At 42.0% G+C, this 27,823-nt stretch overlaps 1 protein-coding gene across 4 annotated transcripts in view; it reads right to left on the bottom strand.

Moving 5' to 3' along the window:
* Positions 1 to 27,491, bottom strand: part of Asxl1 (ASXL transcriptional regulator 1) — a 78,001-nt gene extending 50,510 nt beyond the window's left edge. Inside the window, exons 1-4 of one of the 4 annotated variants that reach the window (XM_028887504.2) lie at positions 26,904 to 27,491; positions 19,859 to 19,941; positions 17,868 to 17,870; positions 13,514 to 13,622 (exon numbers count right to left, since the gene is read on the bottom strand). In XM_028887504.2, the coding sequence (XP_028743337.1) occupies positions 13,514 to 13,622; positions 17,868 to 17,870; positions 19,859 to 19,941; positions 26,904 to 26,960 (252 nt within the window). In that variant the 5' untranslated portion in view covers positions 26,961 to 27,491. Of the gene's footprint in view, positions 1 to 13,513; positions 13,623 to 17,867; positions 17,871 to 19,858; positions 19,942 to 21,964; positions 22,375 to 26,178; positions 26,574 to 26,903 lie in introns of those variants that run through there. The other 3 variants (XM_037205312.1, XM_028887503.2, XM_037205311.1) reach the window with 3 other exon arrangements.
* Between the last annotated feature and the right edge of the window lie 332 nt (positions 27,492 to 27,823).

The following is a 27,823-nucleotide window of genomic DNA, read 5'->3' as shown; positions in this document are numbered from 1 at the left end:
CCCACATAGCACTTACAGCTTCTCAGATTGGTTGTTCATGCAAATACAGTTGTGGGTCAAAGAGCCACTTTGAAGAACATGATACTATCTGGAGTTTAGCTGGCACTCAAACATCAGTCACCATCTTTCCTTCCAGATTTAGCTAAGCAAGAAGTGTGATTTTCTCAGAATAAACAAATCCTTCTCCCTGAAGTCTGATCTGAAAAACTGAGTCATTGAGTACAGTTTCTACACCAGCTAACCTCAAGAAAATCTTAAGCATTTCTGAAACTTATACAATCCTAAGGAAACACAGAATATATGGAATCTTTCTCCCAGAATTGGGTACTTTAAAAAATAGTAATTACACCAGGTGGTGGTGGTGCATACCTTTAATCCCAGCACTGCAGAGTCAGGCAGATCTCTGTGAGTTCAGGGTCAGCCTGGTATACAGAGTGAGTTCCAGGACTGCCTGGACTATTTCACAGAGAAACCCTGTCTCAAAAAACTTAAATAAATTAGTAATTACAACAAAACTATAGCTTTTCTTTTATTTTACAAATAAGCAACACTTTAGCAACTCAGACATTACCAAATCGTTTCTGCCTCAAGCTATCACCAAATCATTCCACTGTCAGTGTTTTCCTAACTGCTATGTTTACCATCTCATTTTCTCACAAGGCTCCAATGCCAGCAGTTAGATTGACAAAATTCAGTTCTTTTCTGGGGCTGAGAATGCAGTTTAGTTGATAGAGTGCTTGCTTAGCATGCATGGAGTCCTCAGTTCTATCCCTAGTATGGCATAAACATAGTATGGGCAATATGTGCCTATAATCCCAGCATTCTGGAGGTAGAGGCAGAAGCATCAACAGTTCAAGGTCATCCTTGACCAACAATATGTTCAAGACCAGTCTAAACTACATGGGACTCGCCCTAAAAAAGAAAAAGGTGACCAATGAGATAGTTTAGCAGTTAAAGGCACCTGACAACATGAATTTGAGTCCCAGAATTCCCAAATTCCACATACATTGTTATCTTCTGATTTCCATACATGTACAATGTGGCATGTACACTCCCACACATATACACAAATAAATGTTATGCAGATGGGTAGATAGACACAGGTAGTTCAGGGGCTGCAGACATGGCTTAGTAGTTAAAGAGCTCAAACTATTCTTACAGGGTTTCTCTGTGTAGTTTTGGTGCCTGTCCTGGATTTCACTCTGTACACCAAGGTGGTCTCCAACTCACAGAGATCTGCCTGGCTCTGCCTCCCAAATGTCCAGCCAAACTATTCTTGCAGAAGACCCAATTCAGTTCCTAGCACTTACACTAGTCAGCTCATAACCACTTGTAAATTCACTTTCACAGAATCTAACAACTCTGGACTCCAAGGGCACCTAAAATCATGAGGCATATGCAGATACAAACACACATAATTTAAAAAATAACAATTCTTTTAAAAAAGGCAATTAATCTCTTAGGCATTGTGGTGGTTTGAAAGAAAATGGTCCTAAAGGGAGTGGCATTATTAGGAGGTGTGGCCTTGTTGAAGGAAGTATGTCACTGTGGAGGTAGGCTTTGAGGTCTCATATGTGCTCAAGCCCTATGCAGTGAGACAGTTCACTTCCTGCTGCCTATGAGTCAAGATGTAAGAACTCCCAGCTCCTTTTATAGCAAGGTGTCTGCCTGCATGCTGCCTTGCTTCTCGCCATGACGATAATGAACTAAACCTCTGAACTGTAAGCAAGCCACCATAATTAAATGTTTTCCTTTATAAGAGTTGCTGTAGAGCCAGGTGGCAGTGGTGCACACCTTTAAACCCAGCACTCAGGAGGCAGAGTCAGGCAGATCTCTGTTTGGTTTCCCGGAAGCTGCCCAGCAGGTTATGGGAATAATGCTGCTGCATCGCCAGTCGGCATCATTAGTCGGCCAGCCTGGTGTACAGAGTGAGATCCAGGACAGGCACCAAAAAACTACACAGAGAAATCCTGTCTTGAACCGCAGTCCCCCCAAAAAAGAGTTGCTGTAGTAATGGTGTCTCTTGACAGAAACATAAACACTAACTAAGACAAAGTGGCACCAGTGACTGGAATATTATTGTGATAGAAAGGACCATGTTTTTGTTTGGAATATTATGGACTTTGGTGTGGTGATACACTGTGTCCCCAAAAATATTGTGCACCCTAATAAAGCTTATCTGAGGATCAGAGCAGAAAGCCAGCTACTCTATTAAACAGGCAATGGTAGCACATGCCTTTAATGCTAGCATTCGGAAGGCAGAGATTCATCCAGGTCTCTCTGAGTTCCAGGCCACACTGGGGAAGAGCCAGGCATGGTGACACATGCCTTTAATCCCAGCACTAACCATGGAGATCTGGGGGTCTGTACAAACAGGAAGTGATGCAGCTGGGTGGAGAGGAAGTGAGATGCACAACAGAAAGGCATATAGGCATGGGTATACAGGAAGCAGCTCTCTTTGGCTGAGGATTTGCACATGGTAAGAACGTGCTGGCTTCTTTCTACTTTTCTGATCTCTCAGATTTTACCGCTCTGGGTTTTCTTATTAATAAGACTGTTTAGCAATTGTCTTACACTCTGGGAGTTTGGGTTAGGAAAGCAGTAGAATTTTTAATGGGTCATACTAACATGGAAGACAGTGGTACTAAGAGTGATTTGAACTGTGAGGTCTGGCTCAAGAGGTTTCAGAGAACAATATTACTATGTGGCCTAGAGATTGTTCTTGTGATATTTTGGTGAAGAATGTGGCTGCTTTTTGCCCTTGTCCCAAGAGTCTGTCTGAGACTGAAGTGAAGTGTTTTGGACTAACTCCTTTGACAGAGGAAATGTCAAAACAGCCTAGTATAGACACTGTTGTGCGGTTACTAGTGTTAACTCTAATGAAGATATATAATGAAAAGGAGCAAGCTGACCAAGGAAAAATATTTGAGGAGAAAAGGAACACCAGAAAGTGGAATGGAGCTAAATCCTATGTTCAATAAGATAAACAGATTAAGAAATGGAATAAAGGGAGTGGTTGAGAGAATTCCCAGCCACTTCCCCATGATCACACATACACTGGCAAGATGCTTAGTCATTCCGGGGGCCTTACATCCTACTAATCCATGGGCTACGTGATCACATAATCTATGTGCATGCATGGCATAGCTACATAAGCCCAGATGCACATGTACAGGGGAATCCATAAAAGCAGGTCCCCCATACCTGCTTCTCCGGCATTTCCATAGACCTAAGCACCCCCTTGTATTCCCCTTCCCCTAATAAACTCTCTTACAGAAGACAGGCTGGTGGATCTCTGAGTTTGAGGCCAGCTTGGTTCAGAGAGTAAGTTCCAGAACAGCCAAGTTAGGCAGTGAAGGTAACTGCTGAAAACAGAAAGCCAGTGAAGATGTAACTGAAAGACCTGAGTTCAAGGTCAGCCTGGTCTATGGATCCAGTTTCAGGATAGCCAAGCTTAGGTAGTGAAGAAAACCATTGAAAACAGAAAGTTGTTGAAGATGTAATTGAATGAGGGGGCCACGTTCCAAGCCCAGCAAGCAGCTGAACTTGGCAGCTTCAGCCACGTGGTTCTGGAGTTAAGGATAGAAGAAAGGGGCTATGGAACTTGCCTTCATGACTAAGGAAAGCTACTGAGGCCAAGCATGTGTCATAGGTGTCTCTGAATGGAAGCCTAGAGAGGCCATTGTGTGAAGCTGTGAAGAAGCCTGGATTGTCTTGGAGACCTCAAGATGTTAGAGATGCCAGAACAGCTGCTAACAAGGGAAAGAACCAGCCCAAGAGAAAGAAGTGTGTTGCAGTTGACAGAGCTCAATAGAGTTGGAGATCTGAAGAGCATTTTGACATCAGACATTGAGATGCAGAGTTTCAAGTTTGCCCAGTTGGTTTTTGGTCTTGCTTTTGGTCTAGTATTTCCTCACTATGCTCTCTTCCCTACATTTTAGAATAGTAATGTATATCCTGTGCTATTATATGTTGGAAGTATGTGATCTGCTTTTTGATTTTGATTTACAGGGGATTACAATTAAGGGATTGCATGAATCGCAGAAGAGACTTTAAACCTCAGACTTTTAAATTAAGTGAGAGACTGCTATATGAGAATATGGGGACTTTTGGAGTGAATGCATTTTTGCATTATGATATGGCCTTTGTGGGACAGGGAATGGAATGTGGTGGTTTGAAAGAAAATAGCCCTCAAAGGGAATGGCACTATTAGGAAGTGTGGCTTTGTTGGAGTAGGTGTGGTCTTGTTGAAGAAGTGTGTCACAGTGGAGGTGGGCTTTGAGGTCTCATATATGCTCAAGCCATGCCCAGTGAAAACAGTTCACTTCTGTTGCAAGTCAAGATGTAAGAACTCTCAACTCCGAGACTGGAGAGATGGCTCAGTGGTTAAGAGCACTGGCTACTCTTCCCAGGTTCAATTCCCAGCACCCATATGGCAGCTCAGAACTGTCTGAGTTCCAGGGAATCTGATGCCCTCACACCAATGTACATAAAATAAAATTGAAAAAGAACGTTCAGCTCCTTCTCTAGCACCATGTCTACCTGCATGCTGCCTTGCTTCTCACCATGATGATATTGGACTAAACCTCTGAACTATAAGCGAGCCACCACAATGAAATGTTTTCCTTTATAAGAGCTGCTGAGATAAAGGTGTCTCTTCATAGAAATAGAAACCCTAACTAAGACAGGCATAAAACAGATTCTGACCAAGTCACTGAAAACAAACAAGTTCTCTCTTGATACTAGAGAAGACTGGAAATTCAGACAATTGTATATACCCCCTTTCAAAGGTAGACATTCCCTTGAGAAGTATTCAAGTATGTTTTACCAACTGAGGAGAGGTCCAAACCTCCACCAAAACCAAGCTGCTATTCAACAAACTAGAGCAAATAGTACCAATCTAACTGACATTCGAAACAGACTTCCTACAGCAGAGTAGGTTTATGGTAAGTGTCAATCAGTAAGGCTGGTAAGATAGCTGAGCAAGTTCAAAGTGTTTGCTGTACACACCTACCTGTGGTGGTTTGAATGAGAATGATCCTGAGAGGCTCAGATATTTGAATACTTGTTCCATAGTTGGCAGAACCATTTGGGAAGGATTAGGGGGTATTGTCTTGTTGGAGATGAGTTATGGGGGGTGGGCTTTGAGTTTCAAAAATTAATGTCATTCCCAGAATGTCTGTCTCCCTCACTTGTGAATAAAGATGTGAGCTTTTGGCTGCTGCTCCAGCACCATGCCTGCCTGCCTACCTGATGCAATGCTCGCTGCTAATGACAGTCATAGACTCTAACCTTCTGAAACTGTAAGTCCCAAATAGTCTTTCTTCTCTAAGTTGTCTTGGTCATGGTGTCTTATCATAACAGTAAAAACATAACTAAGACACTAAGCACCTAGGTTTGACTCCACAGAACCCATGTAAAAGTGGAAAAAAACCAACTTCACAAAATTCTCCTTTCACCTCCACAAGTATCACACACACATACCTCCCCCCCACAAATAATAATAATTAAATAGTTGAAGAAAGAAGTCAATAGCCAATAATGCCAAATATATCACAAAGAACAAGAAAGAAAATACCCACAGGTAGCTTGCTTTTCATACAGAACAGCCTACTCTAGATACTAAAACAGCAAAGTCTTACTGGTGTTTAACCCAGAGTATTCAAAAGAGCTCTAAGGTGCATGGAAGATGCCCTAGGAGCTTAAGCCATGAAGTGGCAATAATAGAAAACATGAGAAGATGCCAGTCCCTCATTATTGTTTCAATTATAGCAATTTAAGTCTCCATTTATATTTTACAGTTCCAGTTTATGATATAAAAGGGCTTTACATGTTTTTGAGCTATCAATTTTAACTACAGTGTTAAAACAGAAGTTTAAGTAACACAAGTGCTTTGCTGCAACTCTGATCTTGATGGACTTCTACCCCAATGCTCTAGTTTTCTTTTGAGACATGGTCTTGAGGGCCTCAAACTCTCTATGTAGCTGAGAATGACCTTGAGCTCCTGATCCTGCCCCCTCTACCCCCTAAGTATGAGATTACAGTGAGTGTATATCACCATACTCTGCTTTCAGTGCTCTGACACTACCATACACCAACCACTCTTCTAACACAAAAGGGAACCAACATTAAGAAATGTCAATAAAATTCAAGGAGACTCTAGAAACCCAAATCAAACTGGCATAACAAAAGTTCCCATCTCAGGATCTGAAAATTGCTACGATAATGTTACCACACTCAAAGTCACCTGCTTTGTACATTCCCTCTTGCTTATTTCCATTTCCATTATAAACAGAATATGCATGTTTTAGATTATTTTTTTCTTACTGTTTAAGTTAATATCTAAGAGTATTTTTTCTTGCCACCACTGGAGCAGTTGTACCCAAAGCTATGAAAGAATCTGCTAACATTTGAAGTCAATCTTGGAGCTGGAGAGATGGTTCAGCAGTTACAAGTACTTGTGGCTTCTCTTGGAGAAAACCCCAGTTCAATTTCCAGCACCCACATGGCAGCTCCCAAGTATCCTGAATTCCAGTTCTAGGGGATCCAATGTCCTTTTCTGGCTTCTGCATCAGGTACATATATGGTGCAGACATGCATGCATGTAAAACCTCATACATATAAAGTAAAATAAAACACAAAAACAAATCTTTGTTGGAGCTAAAGAGATGGCTCAGTAGTTAAGAGCACTACCTGTTCTTACACAGGACCCACGTCTGGATCCCAGGGACTACATGACAGCTCACATCCATCTGTAACTCTAGTTCTAGGGGATTCTGCCCTCTTCTAACCTCTGTAAGTACCAGGCACACATGTGGTGCCCTTACATACATGTAAGCAAACAATCATACACTTAAAATAAAAATAAAGCTTAAAGAAAAATCTTTGCATTTTAGATAAATTTGACATTGAGAAAAATGAATTGACCAAAAGTTGCAAAACCTGAAGAAAAACTCTTTTAAACTGACATAATGAAGAGACACTAAATTTGAAGATGTGTCCCGGATTCTAGTCCCTAACTCAGCTAGATGTATGTACTGTCATTCAGAGATGATTATAGATACAGCATTTCATCTGCTGGGTGTTCATTTTCAATCTGTAAAGTGAAAATAGACTGGATGACTTGACATTCCTTCCTTAAGATTTTAGGATTTTAAGCATTAGAAAGAATGCCTTCTTTTCTCCCTAAGAGTTATAGGAAGTACAAAAGGTATTGTCTAAATATGTTGATGTATTTTTTTAAATGATTTGGTTTTATTTTATGTGCACTGATGTTTTGCCTGCATGTATGTGTATGTGGAGGTGTCAGATCCCCTGGAACTTGAGTTACAAATAGCTATGAGATGCAATGTGGGTGTCAGGAACTGAACCCAGGTCCTCTGAGAGAACAGCCAGGGTTCTTAACCACTGAGCCATGTTTCCAGTCCCAAGTTGATGTGTTTTAAATGCGTTTCTCCCCGCAACAATCAAAATGGTTACAGTTTAAACTCTACAAAAGAGCAATATATTTTTAAAGATATTTAAAATGTTTAAGCTCTTTATTATTATACCTTTTGATATTGATTTATTGGGAAAGAGGCTCTGTGCATGCACCTATTCTCCAGCACCTCTGTGGGGGTCAGAGAACAAGTTCTCTTCTTCCACCATGGTAATCGGGAACGGTGGCAAGCACCTTTTACCTGCTAAGACATTGCGCTGGCTTAATGTTATATCTTTCTTTAGCCATTAAAAGAAACCAGATTGTAGCAATAGCCTGGGGAAGACAGACTGACTTCTAATGTCAGCAGACTCTTGAATAGATTTTGGTAAAACTGCTCCAAAGAGGGCAAGAAAAAAAATTCTTAGATACTAACTTGCTAAACAGCAAAGAATGTAAACAAGCATGCTGTTTATAACTCACAGAAACAAGTAGGAGAAAATACACAAATCAGCTAGACTCTGTTAACACCATCTTCTAATCTTCTTTCAGTTAAGATACTGTCAGACTAGACACCAAGCAACAAGATGCAACCAGATTTCCAGCCAGTGGTTTTGCCAAGTGTAAAGCCAGGTTTGAGACACTAACTTAGGACACAGTTGTCTATAGGATGGTTATTGATTGATCAAGCAGAAGTACTAGGCAAGCAGTTCAGAGTAGACAAGAGCCAACTAGGAAAGCGATGTCATCTAATCTGCATTTTAAAAGGGACCACTGCTTGTCATGTACCTACTAAAACTCAAATGAACTCTGATACTGCTTTTCAAATGGCAGTGGCTATAATTTTACCCTATCTGAATCTAGACTCTATACTCACTCTTTCCTTTGTATTTAATGGTAATTCTGAACTGCTGGTATGCAGGTGTGTATATAAATTTCAATTGTAAGAATGCAACAATTAAGCTGGGTGGTGGTGCACTCCTTTAATCCCAGCACTTGGGAGGCAGAGGAAGGAGGATCTCTGAGTTCCAGGTCAGCCTAATCTAGTTTGGGTCCAAGTCAGGGCTACACAGAGAAACCCTGTCTTAAAAAAAAAAAAAAAAAAAAAAAATCAAACAAGCAAACAATAAAAGAATGCAACAATTATCGCCATAAATTTCCCCTTTCCTTTTTCCTCTAATAAAAATTGCAAAATGGGCAGCAGTGGCGCACGCCTTTAATCCCAGCACTTGGGAGGCAGAGCCAGCTGGATCTCTGTGAGTTCGAGGCCAGCCTGGGCTACCAAGTGAGTCCCAGAAAAGGCGCAAAGCTACACAGAGAAACCCTGTCTTGAAAAACAAAACAAAAACAAAAATTGCTGCTTTTGCTTGTGTTTGCCCTAATAATAGGGATTCACATAGAATCTTATATAGTCTAGGTCAGTACTCTACCCTGAACTGTTTCTCCATCCCAAATTGCTCACTGTTGTTGTGAATGTATACAACACAAGCACATGTGCCCATGAGGAGGCCAAAGGATCACATTGGTTTTTTTCACTCCATCACTCTTCATCTCACTCCCTTGAGATCCAGTCTCTCGCTGAACTTGTAGCTAGGCTGGCTAGGCCAATAAGCCCAGCCATCTTCCTGTCTCTAACCTGACAAAAGTGCTAGGGTTATGGACAGGCATTCACAGTCATGACTAGCTTTTTACAGGAGTGTTGGGGATTTGGAATCAGGACTTCATGACTGCCTAAGAAATGCTCTTACCTATAAGCTATGTCCTCAGCTCCCCAAACAGGTGCTTTTTGTAATGTAAGGATACATAAGTGTAGTCCTCTATTTCTTTTTAATGTTTTATTATTATTTATTCATTTTATTTTATGTGTGCTTTGCCTGCATGTATGCCTGTGTACCAAATGCATGCTTGGTGTCCATGGAGGTTACAAAAAGGCACTAGAACCCCTGGAACTAGAGTTACAGAACTAGAGTTACAGAAGGTTGTGAGGACCACAAAGGTCCTCTGCAGAGCAGTCAGTGTTCGGAACCACTGAGCCACTCCTCTAGCCCTCTGTCTTACCAAGGTGTTTTTCCATATTGGTGACAGTGTAAAGCTGGGCACACTAACAATCCCAGCCCTTGTAAGACAAAAGCAGAAGGATCACATATTCCAGGCCAGTTTGGGCAATCAAATTAGTTCAAGGCCAGCTTGGGCTAAAAAGACAGACACTGTCTCCAAAACAAGAATATTCTATGAAATAGAAAACACAGCAATAAAAACTAATTTAAAAAGATGTATCCCCAGGCTGGAGAGATGGCTCAGCGGTTAAGAACACTGGCTGTTCTTCCAGAGGTCCTGAGTTCAATTCCCAGCAACCACATGGTGGCTCACAACCATCTGTAATGAGATCTGGCGACCTACATGCATGCTTGCAGGCAGAACACTGATTATACATAATAAAAAAAAAAAAGATGTATCCTCAACACAGCAAAATCTACTAACTGAATTAAGCAAGCAACAGGAGCCTAAGCATATATACCACTTTAAACAACAACAAAAAAAAGACAGGGTCTCATGTAACTCAAACTCAGAATGGCCTTAGTATGGAGCCAAGGATAACCCCCAATTCTTGGTTCCTACCTCAACTTCCATTGTGCTAGGATTACAGGCACTCATCACCATGAGGGGCTCATCTGCTTCCAGATATTAATATAAATTATTGTTTGGGTTACAAGGAGAATTTTACCTACTTTGTTGCATTTCCTGTTACATTTATATGTACTGCTTTAGTAAGTCAAAAACATTATAAAGAAATTACCCAAACTGAAATTCTATCAGAATCACAAGATATGAGCTATATGCCTGAGGTAGCTCTAGGAATAGTTTTATAAAAATTATGAAGCTAGGAGGTAGTGGAGCATGCCTTTATCCCAGCACTTGAGAGGCAGAGAAAGGCGGATCTCTGTGAGTTTGAGGCCAGCCTGGTCTACAGAGCGAGATACAGGAAAGGCGCAAAGCTACACAGAGAAACCCTGTGGGGGGGGGGCACCTGTACATAGTGGTACACAACTTTAACATGAGTACTCTGGAGACAAAAGTAGGCGGATCTCTGTGAAATTAAAGCCAGCCTGGTCTACACCCTGCCTCAAATTAAAAAAAGAGAAAGGAAAAAAAAAGCAATTATTGCCAGGCGTGGTGGCGCACGCCTTTAATCCCAGCACTCGGGAGGCAGAGCCAGGCGGATCTCTGTGAGTTCGAGGCCAGCTTAGGCCAGCTTGGGCTACCAAGTGAGCTCCAGGAAAGGCGCAAAGCTACACAGAGAAACCCTGTCTCGAAAAAACCAAAAAAAAAAAAAAAAAAAAAAAAGCGCAATTATTTATTATCACATGTCAAATAAGGAATTTTTGTTTTTGTACACGTTGTCTGTGGGGAACAACCCCGGGACCTTCAAGTATCATACATCTAAACTATACTCACAGGGAGACATCGTAACAACACAAGAAGCTGGACTTAGTAGTTCACCTGTGCAATCCCAGCACTTGAGAGGCTGACACAGGTGTGTCCCCACAAGTTCAAGGCAGGCCTGGGCTTCATAGAGACCCTGTCTTTGAAAAAAAAAAAAAAAAAAAAAAAATCAAAGCAAGGGGCCCACACAAGATTGCTCAGTGGCTAAAGGCTTGCCACAAGCCTGGCAACCTGAGTTGCCTATAAAGTCCTCTGACCTCCACATGTGTGCTATATAAGAACATATAAGCGCTGGGTGGTGGTGACACGCGCCTTTAATCCCAGCACTCGGGAGGCAGAGCCAGGCGGATCTCTGTGAGTTCGAGGCCAGCCTGGGCTACCAAGTGAGTTCCAGGCAAAGGCGCAAAGCTACACAGAAAAACCCTGTCTCGAAAAACCAAAAAAAAAAAAAAAAAACATATAAGCTTTTAATACTGGCAGATATAGGCAGATCTCTATAGAGTTCAGGACCAGCCTGGTCTATATATCAAGTTCCAGCCCAGCAGGAACTACATAATGAGACCCTGCCTAATTCATAAACAGACTGACAGAGGGTTGGCAGTGTGGCTCAGGACAGAGTTCTTGTTTAGCCTGCAAAGGGCGCTGGCATTGATTCCCAGCACAAGAAGAGGGGGAAAAAAGAAAACGCAGTAACCAAAACAAAGAAAAAAGTCTAAGTCAAACAAAACAACACGACTATAATCCTATCTCTGAGCAGTTAAGGCAGGGGGACTGGCATGGGCTAGAAACCCACACTTTCTCAACAGCAGACAGAGGCAAGATAAACAAGTCAAAACTACTAGCAATAAATATTTAGAAAACAGAACAAAAACATGAACATGAAAAATATCCGGGCTGGGGACATTTAGTTCGGTGGTAGGGCCATCTACCATGTTATAGAAGGTCCTGGGATCAATTATCAGCCCCACAAAACTAACATAACAGAAAGTTGCCTGGCTACTTAGGAGGCTGAACAGAGAGAATTTCTCGAAGAAGGATCATTGGAGCCTTAGATTGAGGCTGAGCACAAAGCAAACTCCTACTTCAACAAATAATTTATGTACACAAACTTACTTGAAATAACAAGTTATATAATTTGTATTTATTCAGATATTTAAATTTTTTGAATTAATTGCTTACCAAGTAAATAAAATTCATAAGAAGAAAGTTTGTATATATGCATTTAAAAATACATTATGGAGCACTAAAGGATTAGCATTAAATGTTCCTTTGGTCGCCAAGTCATCTTATGTCTAAATAGGGTCACTCAACTAAGCCCTACTACAATAAAATTGGCCCACCTCCTGCTTTCGTAAATAAGCACTTGTTTAAAGGTTGAAACGGGCTGCCGAGATGGCTCAGAACTTACGAGCATGTCTAGATTTTGCAGGGGGCAAACACGATGCATGTGTATATGTGCAAGCAAACATGATGCATGCGTATATGTGCAGGCAAGCTCGCACATACGAGTAAACCTTGCATGCGTATATGTGCAGGCAAACCCACACATAAGGGTAAACCCTGCAAGGCATGGAGACACACACCTTTAACCACAGCACTTGGGAGGCAGAGGCAGGCAACCTCTAAGAGTTTGAGGACAGCCTAATCTACATGAGTTTTGGCCAGCCAGGGTTACATAATGAGATCCTGTCTCAAATCAAAATAAATATTTGGAAAACAGCCTCCTCAATTTGCACATGGTGCATGGCTGTTTTCCTGCTACTATGGCGGAGCCACAAGAGCCACTAGGCCAACAAAATCTAAATTATCTATTAGCCTTTTATACAGAAGTTCTCAGACTGTGATCTAAATGATAGCCAAATATATCAAAAATGGCAGAAAAATAACTGCTTGCTCATTTCAGCCCAATTATTTAAGGTTATTATGAACTCCTTCTCCTTTGTAATTAGTGTCACTTAGTAAATGTGACATTCACATTGTGGTTACTTTTCATAGAGTAGGTATTACATTAGTTGCCCAGTAATTCATCCCTCACAACATTACTACAAACAAAATCCTCACTAAGGCACATTTGAAATTATCACTATATATATTTATCTTTCAGTTGCATATAACCTACTAAGGTACAGACAAGCAAAGCTGAATACAGAAACAACAGCTGATATAACTTAATAACTCCTAATAGTCTATTCACACTACAGCATCTCAGAGTACCATTAAGGACAAAATTATCAGTGTTATCAGGACTGTGTACCAGGAAAGACAATCCATCACACCATTCCAAACCCAGCAGGCTTCTTTTATGCACATTAAAAAATTTGAGAACTGGCCAGGCAGTAGTGGTGCACGGCTTTAATCCCAGTCTCAAAATAAATAAGCAAACAATAAGTAAGTAAGTAAGTAATAAATAAATAAATAAATAAATAAATAAAGCAGAAATATTGTCAGATGGGAAGAAAGAACCAGGTGCTAAAGCCAGGCATAGTGGGGCAAACCTTTAATCCTAGTACTTGGGAAGCAGGTAGAGCTCTGAGTTTGAGGCCAGCCTGGTTTACAGAGCAACTGCCAGCACTGCTGAGGCTACCCTGAGAAATTCTATCTCGAAAAACCAACAAAAACTTTGAGAACCATTGCACTGAAAGATAATTTTACCTTGAGTGTGAAAAGGCTGATTCGGCCAGGCAACTTATAAAATAGCCCTTCTCCTCCTCTCGAGTTGGAATGTAGCATGGCATTGAGGCACGCAAGAGGAGATGTCCCACTGGAAAACATGAAAGGATGGAAATGGATCACAAAAACTGGCTTCTACTTACCAAGCCCCTGCCCCTCCTCCAATTCATTTTCAAACCAAGAGGTAAACAAGCAGTGCAGGAGCAATGACCCCACCAATCTATTACGGAAGCAGTAGAAGACAAACAACTGAAGTCCACAGAACCCACTCAGAGGCTCTAGGCTATAGTGCGTGACAACTTAGGACAGGCCAAGCCCATCTTCAGTGTTTCCTGACAATATAAACCCAATTCTCAAGAAATTTAGAGAGTACAGCAGTTAAGAGTGCTTACAGCAAGCCAGGCCTGGTGGTGCACCATCTTTAGTCCCAGCACTCAGGAGGCAGAGGCAGGTGGATCTCTAAGTTTGCGGCCAGCCTGGTCTACAGAGTGAAGAAACTTGTTTCTGTCTTGAAGAGGGGAAAAAAAAAAAAAAAAGAGTAGGTTTGCTGCTTTCAAAAAGGACCAGAGTTTGGTTCTTGGTACCTGTGCTGGGTGGCTCACAATCTGTCAACACTAAGCTACCTATGCCCTCTTCTGACTTCTGAGCGATACATGGCATACACACATACAGACTCACACAAATTAAAAATGAAAAATTTCCAGGGGGCTGGTGAGATGGCTCAGGGGTTAAGAGCACTGGCTGCTTTTCCTAGAGATCCTGAGTTCAATTCCCAGCAACCACATGGTGGCTCACAACCACCTGTAATGAGATCTGGTGCCCTCTTCTGTATAGATAATAAATAAATAAATAATTCTTTAAAAATAAATAAATAAATAAAAATCTTTTTTAAAAAAGGGGGGGGGCTTAAAAAAATTTCCAAGTCGTATGTTAACAAATTTAAAACATATTATTTTGACCAGGTATACTGACTCGTTCTTGTAACTTCAGCACTCAGGAAGCTTACATAGGAGGCCTGCCACAAAGCCTAGGCCACATACTCAATTCCAAGCCACTCTGGGCTATATATGACAATCTGCTCAAAACAGAAACAAATACACCTTAATAAAATTTTACTATTACAAATAAATGTTTTCAGCTAGGCTTAATGGTGCATGCCTTTACTTCCAAGCACATGAGAGGCAGAGGCAAGTGGATCTCTGGGAGCTTGAGTCCAGCGTAGTCTACACAGCAGAGCTCGGAGATAGCTAGAGCTATATAATAGAGCCCCCGTATCAATTAACATTTAAGAAAAAAACGTAAGTATTTTGGTTACTGGGACCAAAGAGATGGCTCAGCAGTTAACAATACTTGCAGCAGAGGACTGGGGTTCAGTTTCCAGCACTCATATCAGGCAACTCAGAAGAGCTGTCAGTAACTAACACACACACACACACACACATATTCTTGGTCAGGGAGATGACTTAACAGGTAAAGGCTCCTGCCACCAAGCCTGAAGACCTGAGTTCTATTCCTAGGGTATGGTAGAAGACCCGAACCAACTCCTGTAAGTTATCCTCTTACCTCTACATCCTCCTCCCCAATATCCACACAAAGTAAGTAAAATGTAATAAACACTTTGAATAAAAAACAAAAACAAGTTTTCCAGTAGCTACATTGTAATATACATATCATACTCAGGACATTGCCACATAGCTATATGAAAATAGCAGACTCAATGGCACTGTATCCCCATAATATGCTCATACTTTATTTTTGCACTTGAATGTTTTCTAATAAAAGCACACAAAAAACACAGTATTTGATTTTTCTTTGTATGAAAGGGAATGGATAAGTCTCATCTAGACACTTCATTTATAAAGAAAAAGGTCATTAAATGGATTTAGTGTAAATAATGTTTAAACACCTAACTAGATGGTATATTAAGTTCCATGGTCCCTATCACAACAGTAGGTTACAAACTGACAACTTCATGAAACAGAGGACACTTACCAAATCTTAAAACAGAAAAATGTGTCAAAAAATAGACAAATGTCTATTACCATTAAATTTGTCACTAGAATGTTAATACTAGGAGTCAACCTATGCATGTTTTCTTCCCTTTCCTCACTATGTTAAAAAATTTATCTTAAGCCCCTATTTTTTAAAACTAGCAACCTAATTTACATAGTGTTGAAAATAAATTGCATGGGATTGTTTGAATCTTGTTTTCTAGTCCCTCCCCATCACCACCTTCATAGTCTGAAGGTAGATTTTTCTCTTGATAAAGGAACAAAAAAAGTGAACATCTTGTTTGTAAATAGGTATCTAGTAACTAGTGGTAAACTTGAAATGGTAGAATTCTTTAAAGCCTAATTCTAGGTAGCCTTAGGAAAAAATGTATCTTAATTATTTTTGAACCTGTATTCACCTTGTTTTTTTCAAATATCTTAAGTTATATTTTCTTTTTCAGAGCTTCTTCTTATTTGGGGCTACTTTTTTTTTTTTTTAAATTGAGGCGTAATTCATAAAAGGGTATATTGTTTTGATGAGACTTTTTACAACTGTGGCTGGATGTCTTTCTTTAGTCTTCCAAGAAGGGCCATTTTACTTTTTTAGAGTTACTTTTTAAAGTCATGAGGTCAACAACTTGGACTACTATGCATGTAAGTGCTAATGCAAATTAAAGCCCAAGTTGACCTCCAGCAGCAGTTCATTCTATGTTGACAGTGAGAGAACACTTTGCCTGTTAGGATACTGTTACTCGTGGACTGAAATGCTGAAGAAATCCCTCCCCCTATTTTGTTTTTTGCAAAAATCAAGGTATATTCTAGGGTTTCCTGGTTGACCTCAACAGATAAACTGAGATAATAGTCTTAGTTCAGAAATGATCTGAATGTAGATTTACAGTCTACGCGTACAGCTGGCTAAGTGAGATCGCTTTCACAGTTCTGCATGTATCCCATCGGCTCCCCATTAGTCACTGAACTCTTAAAACTGGTATTGTAACATTATCACAATGTTTTGTGCCAATTTTATAAACTTTACAGTGCAATATGTGTTCCTCTTCTGAGGCAACCCAAAGGTATATTTCTCAAGGTTCTGCTGCTATCAGCAGCGTTGATGGAGGATTTTTTTTATACATTTGTAATAGATAGAAATAAACCAGAAAAAAAGAAGAAAAAAAAAAGTGGTGGAGGAAAAAGTGAACACTGCAAGAATACTCAAAAGGGCTGAGAGTTGCAAACACCAAGAATGGCTTTGCATAGTAAATGGAATAGAACAGCTCTGAACTATAGCTTACTTTTCCTGGTTTGGTCTGACAGAATGATTGAATGCTTTTGTACAAAAATCAGAGCCTTAAAAACAAGGATTTGGTGAGACTGTAAAATGGTGTGCCACTTTGGCAAAACAGTTTGGTGGTTGGTCAAAATGCAAAACATTGTTACTCTGTTACTCAACAATTCTACCCTTAGGAATATATCCTCAAACTACTGAAAATGTGCACCTATGAAACATGTACATGAAGGTTTACAGCAGTGTGTTGCTAGTAGTAAAAAAGTTAAAACAACTCAAATAGCTATCAAATACTGGAGAGAAATAAAATGTGGCTTATTCATACAATAGAATATTATTAAGACATAAAAATGAATGAGAAACTGACAGATTAAATGACTTTGGTGAACCTTCATAATTTCATTTGTAGATCTTTCCATTTCTAATTTATAAATACATTTGGGGTTATAAATTATAAATGTACTGTCTCCTGTCAACATTGTATACTTCTATTTGATGATTTCTGTGTCAAACATTATATGGAAATGTTTCCAAGTATTTTCTGTATTAACTGTGAATAAATAGAACAAAATAAATTGCCTGTGATGGAAAAAAAAAAATTAAAGAGACAGTTTTAAAATTTTTCAAATCACGTATGTATGACATCAGTGTGCCAGAGAAATTCACAAAATGAAAGAATGGAATTACCAGTAACATATTGCCTGTCAATCATGACTTTTATGTTTTAATTAATAAAAAAAATGGCAATCCCCCAGAAAAAAATAAATAAATTGAGTGTAAAAAAGCCATTAAAAAAACAATTATTCTGCTTTGAAACACACTGAATGCTAAAAATAACTTTTAACAAAAAAAAAAAAAAAAAGTCACTAAAAGCAAGCTGGTGCAGAATCTAGACCAGCAAATGGCTGTGCTAGCATCCCCTACAAGGGGCATAACACACTGGCAAGTCCCTTCTGTGATTCCTACATGCTATACCTATCTACAGTGACAGAGCTGCTCACTCATCCCAAATACTACAATTCTAGAACAGCAAAAAAAAAAAAACAAGAGACTAATTTACCTTCTACAGGCATAGTGATCCAACAGCAGGGCAGACATCAGCATGATGGGAAATAGCCCATAAAAACAAAAATAAAGCACAATTAGCACATTGCAAAGTTCATAGGTACAAGTAAAATAGATGGGCTATAGGCAACCCTAGGAATCCCTCCCCACAAAACATTAAAAAATATGTGATCTGAGGAAAGTGAACAACTTTTATGATTTCAACTGGCTATAGTTTGATTAGCCACACAATATACTAACTGCTTAGGACTGGGGAGAAAAGCTCATTCAATAAAGTGCTTGACAAGCAAGCACTCAGACCAGACTTCATGCCCCAAAACCCACATGTAAAAATTAAAAAGCAGATGTGGTAGCCAGGTGCTTGGAATTCCACTGCTGGAGAGACAGATACGACTTGGTAGCAAATCAGTACAGTCTAATGGGCAAGCAGTAGGTCCCAATGAGAGACACCCTTTCTCAAAAAGCAAAGCAGAATGACATCCAAGGTTGTTCTCTGGCACACACACATACACACACACACACACACACACACACACACACACCATGCATCTGCACATACATAACCATGTATGCAATATCCCCCATTATCAAAATGGTGCTTGTTCCGAGTCCCCAAAAGGGACTGCTGTTATATAGACTCCTCTTTCCTCACTTATATTAAAGTGGCAGGAGGCAGGGAGATGGCTCAGTGGTTAAGAGCACTGGCTGCTCTTCCAGAGGACCTAGGTTCAATTTCCAGCTCCCACATGCCAGCTCACAACTGCATGGAACTCTAGTTCCAGTGGTTCCAATGTCTTCTTCTGGCCTCCATGGGTACTGCATGCACACAATGCACAGACATACACTCGGGTAAAATACACACCAAAACAAAAAAAATTTTTTTTAGCTAAGCAGTGTTGGCACACACCTTAATCCCAGCACTCAGAGGCAGAGGCAGGAAAATCTCTTGAGTTTGAGGGCAGCCTGGTTTACAGATGAGTTCCAAGACAGCCTGGGCTACAGAGAAACCCAGTCTTGGGGGTAGGGGACAGATTTTCAAAGGGGTTGGTATAAACGGTGAGAAGAGGAAAATCAAAGACAACCCCTGGTTTTCATGCCTCCAATTATTTCTGTGTTTCTCTCCAGGAAAACATTATAACAAATTCAAGGTTACTCATTAGTACATTTTAAAAAAATAATTTATTTTTATTATTTTATGTGCATTGATGTTTGCCTGCATGTATGTCTGTGTTAGAGTGTCAGATCTTGGAGTTACAGACAGTTGTGAGCTGCCACATAGGTGCCAGGATTTGACTCTAGAAGAGCAATCAGTGCTCTTAGCCACTGAGCCATCTCTCCAGGCCCCTCATTAGTACATATGTATCACAAAAGACTAAATCAGCTAGTTGTGGATGGTGTGTGCCTGTAATCCCAGCATTTGAGAGTTAGGAGTTCAAGGCAAGCCTCAGCGGTACAGTAAGTTGGAAACTGCCCTGGGCTGCAAGAAACTGTCTCAGAAAACAAGAAAGAATGGTTAAATCTTTGAGTACCCAGAGGATTTTATGCCACTGAGACCACCCTTCTTAGATCCAAAAGGAAAAGACTTCAGTAGTGGGGCAAAGAAAAGTAGAGAGAAAAGAGCATATATGGGCTTACTCCTTCTCTATTACTAAAACTTGTAAAATAAGAGTGTATGAGAAGCCAGGACAGTAAAACCTTATCTTTAAAAAAACAAAACAAACAAAAAACAGTATACTAGAAAATGTGTCCGATTCCATTAAAGAAAAGTAAGAACCTAACTCTAGCTGTAGGTCAAGACCTGGTTGAGGTCTTGTGAAAGACACTATTTCTAATGAAAATAAATGGATGTCTGCCTAGTCCACTCCCACCCTCCACTCAGGACACACCACACTACCATCAGATACACAATCACAGACAGACCGACAGGTTGACTTACTACTGCACAGCACAGATACACGTCACTTAAGCAACAAGAGCAATACAAACCTCATTTCCTTTAGTCCTTCTGCCTCTATGACCTGCAGAATTTGTTTTGGTGTCATTGGAGCATCGGAGTAGTTTTCTAACACCTGAAAAAACATAAACGTCCTGACTTCAGTGTGAAAACTTCCATTGCATTCAATCTGTACCATGGCCAGTAGTTCTGCTATGAGAATTGCCAGTGCCAGATGAGATTTACCACAATCAAAATCACTTTGGTGTAGGGGTGTGGCTCAGTGGCTGAAGTACAAGGCCCTGGGTTCTATCCCCAGCATGACATTAAAACAATCACTTCAGAAATCACACTCTTTTTTTTTTTTTAATTTATTTAACTTTATTTTATGTGTGTTGCTATGAAGGTGTCAGATCCCCTGGAACTGGAGTTAGAGACAGTTGTGAGCTGCCATGTGGGTGCTGGGAATTGAACCCAGGTCCTCTGGGAGAGCAGCCAGTGCTCTTAACTGTTGAGCCACCTCTCCAACCCCCAGAAATCACACTCTTATCAGTATATTGACAGTTAAATGCAATTAGATAAAAACACCACAATAAGGTAAAACATTCTCATCTTCAATTCTAAGGATAGCTATTTAAACATCTACGTGTAATAAATAGTATGCAACAGTAGCAGCTCTGGTAACTGCACAATTTTATGTTAAAATACAGAATATACAGAGAAATGCAAATCAAAACGACTCTGAGATACCACCTTACACCTGTTAGAATGGCTACGATCAAAAACACCAATGACAGTCAATGTTGGAGAGGATGCGGAGCAAAGGGAACACTCCTCCACTTTTGGTGGGAATGCAAAGCTACTAACCTATGGAAATCAGTATGGCGGTTTCTCAGAAAATTAGGAATTGAACTACCTCAAGACCCAGCCATCCCACTCTTGGGCATATACCCAAAGAATGCTGATTCATACCATAAAGATACATGCTCAGCTATGTTCATAGCAGCACTATTTGTAATAGCCAGAACCTGGAAACAACCTAGATGCCCATCAACGGAAGAATGGATGAAAAAAATATGGTACATATACACAATGGAGTACTACTCAGCAGAGAAAAACAACGAAAGCATGAAATTTGCAGGCAAATGGATGGAACTAGAAAAAATCCTGAGTGAGGTAACCCAAACCCAGAAAGACAGTTATGGTATGTACTCACTCATAGGTGGATTCTAGATATAAAATAAAGAACAATCAGACCACAACCCATAGAACCATAGAGGCTATATATATAGCATGGAGGTCCCTAGGACGACTGTGGCATATAATAAATTTCAGTTTTACTCAATTATTGAAAAAAAAATAGCCAAATGAATGGAAACACATGAACTATGAACCAAAGACTGAGGGGCCCCCAGCTGGATCAAGCCCTCTGAATAGGTGAGACAGTTGATTGGCTTGATCAGTTTGGGAGGCAACTAGGCAGTGGGACCAAGTCCTGTGCTCATTGCATGAGTTGGCTGTTTGAAACCTGGAGCTTATGCAGGGACACTTGGCTCAATCTGGGAGGAAGGGACTGGACCTGCCTGGACTGAGTCTACCAGGTTGATCGCAGTCCTCGGGGGAGGACTTGTCCTGGAGGAGGTGGGAATGGAGGGTAGGCTGGGGGTAAGGGAGGGGGTGGGAGGGGGGAGAATAGGGGAACCCATGGCTGATATGTAGAACTGAATGGTATTGTATATATATACACACAGAATATAGACAATGTGTGGTGGTGCACACCTTTAATCTCAGCATGCATGAGGCAGGTGGATCTCTTGTGAGGCATGTCTCAAAAAATAAAAACCAACAAAAAAATATTGCTGCAAAATATGTAAGATGGAAATTCATTCAAATTTTCCTTTCGAAGGAAAGGAAATGTGTGGTGACTCATGACTTTAATCCCAGAAGAAGCAGACAGATGTCTGTGGGTTCAAGGCCAGTCTGGTCTTGTGCTACATTAACGACATCCTGTCTTAAAAAAAAATAGTTTTGACTAGTACCCATATGGATATGTTGTATATATACAGTTTTTTGTTTTTGATACAGTGTCACTATGGAGTCCTAGCTGGCATACAACTCATTATGTAGACTAGACCAGTCTCAAATTCATAAAGACCCACCTGCCTCTGCTTACCACATGTTGGGATTGAAGGTGTACACCCCCATGCTGGGCTGTATATTCAGAGACAACCTAGGCTAACTCTGAAATTGCCATATAGTCATGCTGGGATTACAGGAGTGTGCCGTGCCTATCTTCAGTTCTGAACTTCTGGGTTAACTGCCACGGTTAACTGCCACAGTACATTTTGCCACTTGACGACACAAAGCTATGGTTCTATGTGTAACTGACATAACACACAGTGAGGAACCTAATGCCCTGCTTGTGTTAGTTCATCTGTGACTAAGTCAGCACTTCCCCAGCAAGTGCCGTTCTCACTCTGAGAAACTGAGCTGTTTCAGAAATGTTCCTCTTCTAAGGAAGGAAAAATAAGATGTCATCATCTTACTTTCTACGCCTGTGCAGCTGCTTCGGGTACTCCAAGCTAACGTGTGTAACACCCAAGCTCTCCCTGTCTTCACAAAAAAAAAAAAAAAAAAAGGAAGGCTACAGAAGACCTTATCAGTAATTTTTACATTGCTCTTGGATAATGTGTTAATTACAAACACTGCTTCTAACTCTGATGAATCTGATCCTGTCTACCTCTAGTCCTGACTTCTGTCAAGCTTCAGAATCAAGTAGCTCTGTCTGACTCATCAGTCTAGCTGTCCATTCTTAATGTGTGCTACTCTAATTCATCTCAGCAACTGTAGTTTGTCCCTCTCAGTCCTATGCTTTCTCCCTATATTCCTTACCTTGGTTGGCACTCAAAACCTTTCTAATCACCTAACTCAGCAACACACACATGGCATCTTTCTCTCTCATCCACCTGGTTCACCACCACAGCCAGTGACCCAACTTTAACAGCCTCTCCCATAATACCCTTTAATACACAGGAAGGCCCTGGGGCCGTTTTCCTAAAATCCACCCCTATTTGTGGTTATCCCTCATTTAAAACCACAGGGAACACCTGCTTTGTGCCAGGCCTAATTCTAGGGACTCAGATTCTACGTTTATCATGTTTCTATTTCAAAATCATCCTCAGCGACTCTGACTGTCACTCCACACGCAGCAGAGGGTAAGTTTTCAGAGTCCACCCTATGCCCCACTAAAGCACAGGCTTTAGAATCAGACAAGCCAAGATTTAAATTCTAGTCTCTAACCTGAAACAAGAACCTACCAATCTGAGCCAAAGGTCCTCTCTCACTCTTCCTCTTAGGGTCACTTTTCAGATTAGAGAGAACATAAGTAGGGACTTGTAGGTGCTCATAGGCTGGGCATACAAGGCCTCCCAATCAATCACCTGTCTGTCTCCCCACAAGACTACCTCACTGACACTGCACACTTCTGTCCCAGCAATTACTCTTTGTTCCACCCCAAGTTGCGCACTATGCAAATATATTCACACCCATGTATTTTTTCCCCTCCCTCAGCCATTCTTTTTTCATCAACTCCTGTTTGTATGGCCTCCTCTGGGATAGGCCTCCTTACATTCCGATATAACCCTTCAAGACTCAGCTTAGAAAGTACCTTCCTGGCCAGGTGGTGGTGGCACACGCCTTTAATCCCAGCACTCAGGAGACAGAGCCAGGCGGATTTCTGTGAGTTCAAGACCAGCCTGGTCTACAGAGCGAGATCCAGGACAGGAACCAAAGCTACACAGAGAAACCCTGTCTTGAAAAACCAAAAAAAAAAAAAAGAAAGTACCTTCCTTCTGGAAGCAGTCCCTGATCTATGCCAGGCAGACTCCAATCTCTTTTAAGGTATTTCCACTGTTCCACAGTACAAGTAATTATCTCCCAACCCTGGATACTTAGTGAGGAACTAATCATATTTATTCCTAAACAAGAAGCAAAAACCAATATATCCTTTAAATCTGTGCATTTCCAGAAACACGTATACCTGTAGTTCTGTTTATGCATTTGACCCACCCCCAGACTATAAGTTCCTCCTCTTCATAGTCTAAGATTACCCAAATGCCACCTGGGAAACCGACAGTAAACCTTACTTAGTCCATGCTACTCATGTTCACTGTCACAAGATACATCTCTTTGACACTAGCTGGGCTAGCACATCTTCCGACAAACACTTTTTTGGGAAGCATGACTCTGAAAAAAAATATCTACCAATTATTCAAATAGTAGCCAGGAAGAGCTTGAGAATCTTAAAACAGAAGAACGAAAATTCTACAGAGAAGTTACATCTAAAGATAAAGTATTCATTTTCATTAAAATTGCATATACCACTAGCTTCTGGAACAATCAAGCAGTGTTCTACTCCCAGTCTTTCTCTATAGACTGCACATTTTTTGAAGGAAAGAAAAAAGTATCTCTTCTACTTAAAAGGAAAAAAAAATGTTTGATATAAGAATGGTCAGCCATGAATAAAAGCAAGACAGGAATCTATTTAAGAGTTGTACACAATTTAAAAGGAAATCTCTGTGGCTGTTTCTCCCAAATTGTTAACAAGCTGGCAAATTAATCCCCCTCCTCTACTTCCGACAGCTAGAAACCATACCACCACACCGTAAGGCCATCTGAGAGAAAAATGTCCACTTCTTAAAAGTAACAACTTCAAAAAAACCCATCTGCAGGGGTATGCTACTCTACTGGAATTCTCAGCTTTCCTACACCAAAACAGCATTATTATCTTCTTGCCAATCTGAGCCAGGTCAGGAACAATTAGAAACTTCCACCTGACAAACGCATGTGGTCACCACACACACTCTAAATTCAACTGTTCAAAAGTAGTTAAGAATAATCCTGTTACAAAGTGAACTGCCCTGCTGTTGTCTCTGCTTGCCATATCTCTCTGAGCAGGAAAAGCTAATAAACTCCCCAGCACTCAGTGTGACAGGACTTTTTTAAATGGGAAGAAGACTCAAGTCAACCTCCCACCCCCACAAAGACACAGAAAATTCTAAAACACAAGCCACATAAAAGATATGCAAAATTGCACACCACATTCCCACAAGTCCTCTTTCAAATGTACAACTACACCACAAAGAAATTCCTGTTCAGATTACTATTTTTAACTGAAGAGCCAAAGAAGAAAAAGAGAAATAACTTACTTAAGATAATTGAGTTTGAAGGTGAGCCAATGATAAAATAGAAATAGCAACCTTAACCTTGGAATTCAAACCACAGTAAATTTAAGAACCTAAAGAGGCTTAAAATAACAGCCAATTCCAAATTGCGAGAGCCTTTCAACTAATAAGAGCCAAAAGAGCTTTGAGACAAGATTTTTAGAATTGTCAGGACATAAATAACACAGGATTTGAAGGTACTTTCCCCTACCTCTAACAAGTGGGATTCTGGCAAGCAAATTTTCTTTGAGTGCCCAGAGTCATAAACACCTGCACACAGAAACTCAGAATTTCAATCAACAGTCAAGACTCAACAACCTCCATGGTAAAATAAAATACGCTTCATTTCCTAGGCTCCTGCAGGCCTAAATTTGTCTCCAGGTGAAGCATCGATGAAGAAAGTTCAAGTTCCAAGACTGAAAAAAACTAGCCAAATATTCTAGTTCTGATTGAATAATTGGGGGGGGGGGGGGACAGGACATGACACAACACGGACACCACCACCAAGGAGTTTCAATTTTTATAGGCCAGACAAAAAACAAACCGAACTACAACCTTCATACAAACAATCCCAGTTTCTGTTCCCAGGGTAACAAGAGTTGATGATCAGGAACATCAGTGGAAATTCTCTGCAAGCTCAAACAGCCTGGTTAAATCAATAACTAGCTTTCATGAGTCCAAGAAAGACAAAGGTGCACTCTAGATTTTTATCAACCGCCAACACTTTTAAGGCAGAACTCACTTTTCAGTAAAAGAAACAATAAGAAAGCTGAGCTGCACTCCACCATTAAAACTGAATTATAACAATTACATATAAAATACAGGGCGTCAACAGACAAGTAGGATGCACCATAACCTTGCACTATGGCGCCTGAGGAAGTGACATCTCCGAGAGAAGTATAACCTATTAGGACTGTCATCAGCAATATTTTATAAGAACATGCCCCAAGTCTTTTAGCTTTGTATTTTAATTCCAAAAGGAAGTGGTCTCACAAGTTCACAAACCCTATGGGCAGGCAGCTAGCTCAAGCAAAAGCCATCAATTTACTTTTTTGTATGTGTGTCTCGCTAAACCCTCTCAACAGGAGCCTCTGTATGAACAGACATACATTCTTTGCAAAGTGTATTCAGTTCCTCTGCAAAGTGCCTACCTCTAGTGCAGTCACAGCGGCTCAGTGTGATCTGAATGTCCACGGGCCACCTGCACAATAATCCCTTAAGCAGTTGGCTAAAGTAATGTTTCTAAGCAGAATCTCGGGTTCAGTGTGTTTAAAATGGGTCCTAGAGCACCGTTTTTAAACAAAGTCCCCAGGTATATTCCCGCTGGGCACTCAAGTTTGAGAACCATGGCTCAGGGATCAGATTGGTCCTCAGCAATTGCTTCCCGACACACACACCTGGTTTAAATTGCCAACGCTCTAAATGCTTCTCATGTCCTTGAAACCAGGGGCGCTTGCCCACCCCCGCGGTGTCCAGTGACCCACCCCACTGCCCACGAAGTAGTGAGGGGAAGCACTTCCGACCCTTCCCGGAAACCTAACTCCGGCCCAGGAATAAACGGCGCTTCCCGGGACCCCCTGCCGCGGCCAACGTGGGGGGAGGGGAGACCGGAGCCTAGGCGCTCCCAGGGGAGGAGACGCTTGCCAGCTCGCCCCTCCGAAGGAATTCGGGGGGATGGGGTGGGGGGTTGGGGGGTGGCGGGGAAGAGAAAAGGCGCCCCAGCCCACCGCGGCCGGGGACCTCCGGCGCTCCACGCCCGGGCGGCCCCGCCCCCTGCTGCGGTGGGCAGGGCCTCGCCCCTCCCCCGCCCCGGGAAGCGGCGCGGGAGCCCACCCCCTAGACCCCCCGCCGCGGCCCCCCGGGCAGCTCGCCTCACCAGGCGCGCGGCCTCGGCCCACGTGCGCTCCTTCTTCCTCTTCTGTTTGTCCTTCATCCTCCTCCTCCTCCTCCGCGGCGGCGGCGGCGGCGGCGGCAGCTCCACGCGGGACCTCCGGGCGGGGCGGGCTGGGGCGGTGGCGGCGCGGGGCTGGGGCGGAGGAGGCGGCGGCAGCGGCGGGGGTCGCGTGGCGGCGGCGGCGGCGCGTGGGGAGAACTCGGGTGCGGCCGGAGAGGGGCGGGCGCACCGGGACCGAGTGGCGCGAGGACCCGGCGCGAGGGCGGCGGTGGGGGAGGGGCGGCGGCTCCACACGCGCCCGCGCTGCGTCAGTCGCCCACGGTGGCGGCGGCGGCGGCCCCGCGATGGCTAAGGAATGCGGCGGCTCCGCATAACCACGGGGTCAGAGGTCACGGCTCCGGGCCTCCGCTTTCCCGCGCTGCTGAGAAACCCAGACCGGACTAGTGGCGGGCCGGGATGGCGAGACGCAGCTTTCCCTTCGACGCTCTGATCCGTGCGTGTCTGCCGTGGGTGTGTGTGTGTGTGTGTGTGTGTGTGTGTATGTGTGCCCGCGTGTGTGTGAGAGAGAAGAGTGAGGAGGGGGAGTGTGGGTTTTTTTTTTTTTTTGAACAAAAACAAACCGAAAAGGTAGCTGGGATTTGTAGTCCTTACTCGTTCCACGGCCTCCCCCACTCCGGAAGAAAATGGCTGCCTGAAGTGCTTGGACCACATTTCCCGTCGTGCTCCGGTGCCGTGTTTTCCGCCCACTCTCTTCCGTACCCCGCTGTGCTCCGAGCTCGGTAAAGAAGGGGGCGGGAAGTCGGTCTTGAAGGGATGGGGCGGGGTCTCGCGAGGTTCGGGAACTAGCGGAGCCCTGAGGGTTTCTGGGAGGTGTTGCTGGGAAGGGGCGGTGGCTGGATTCC

This window comes from Peromyscus leucopus, chromosome 4 (assembly GCF_004664715.2).
Source record: "Peromyscus leucopus breed LL Stock chromosome 4, UCI_PerLeu_2.1, whole genome shotgun sequence".
NCBI lineage: Eukaryota > Metazoa > Chordata > Mammalia > Rodentia > Cricetidae > Peromyscus > Peromyscus leucopus.
This window is presented reverse-complemented; position numbering and strand designations above follow the sequence as displayed.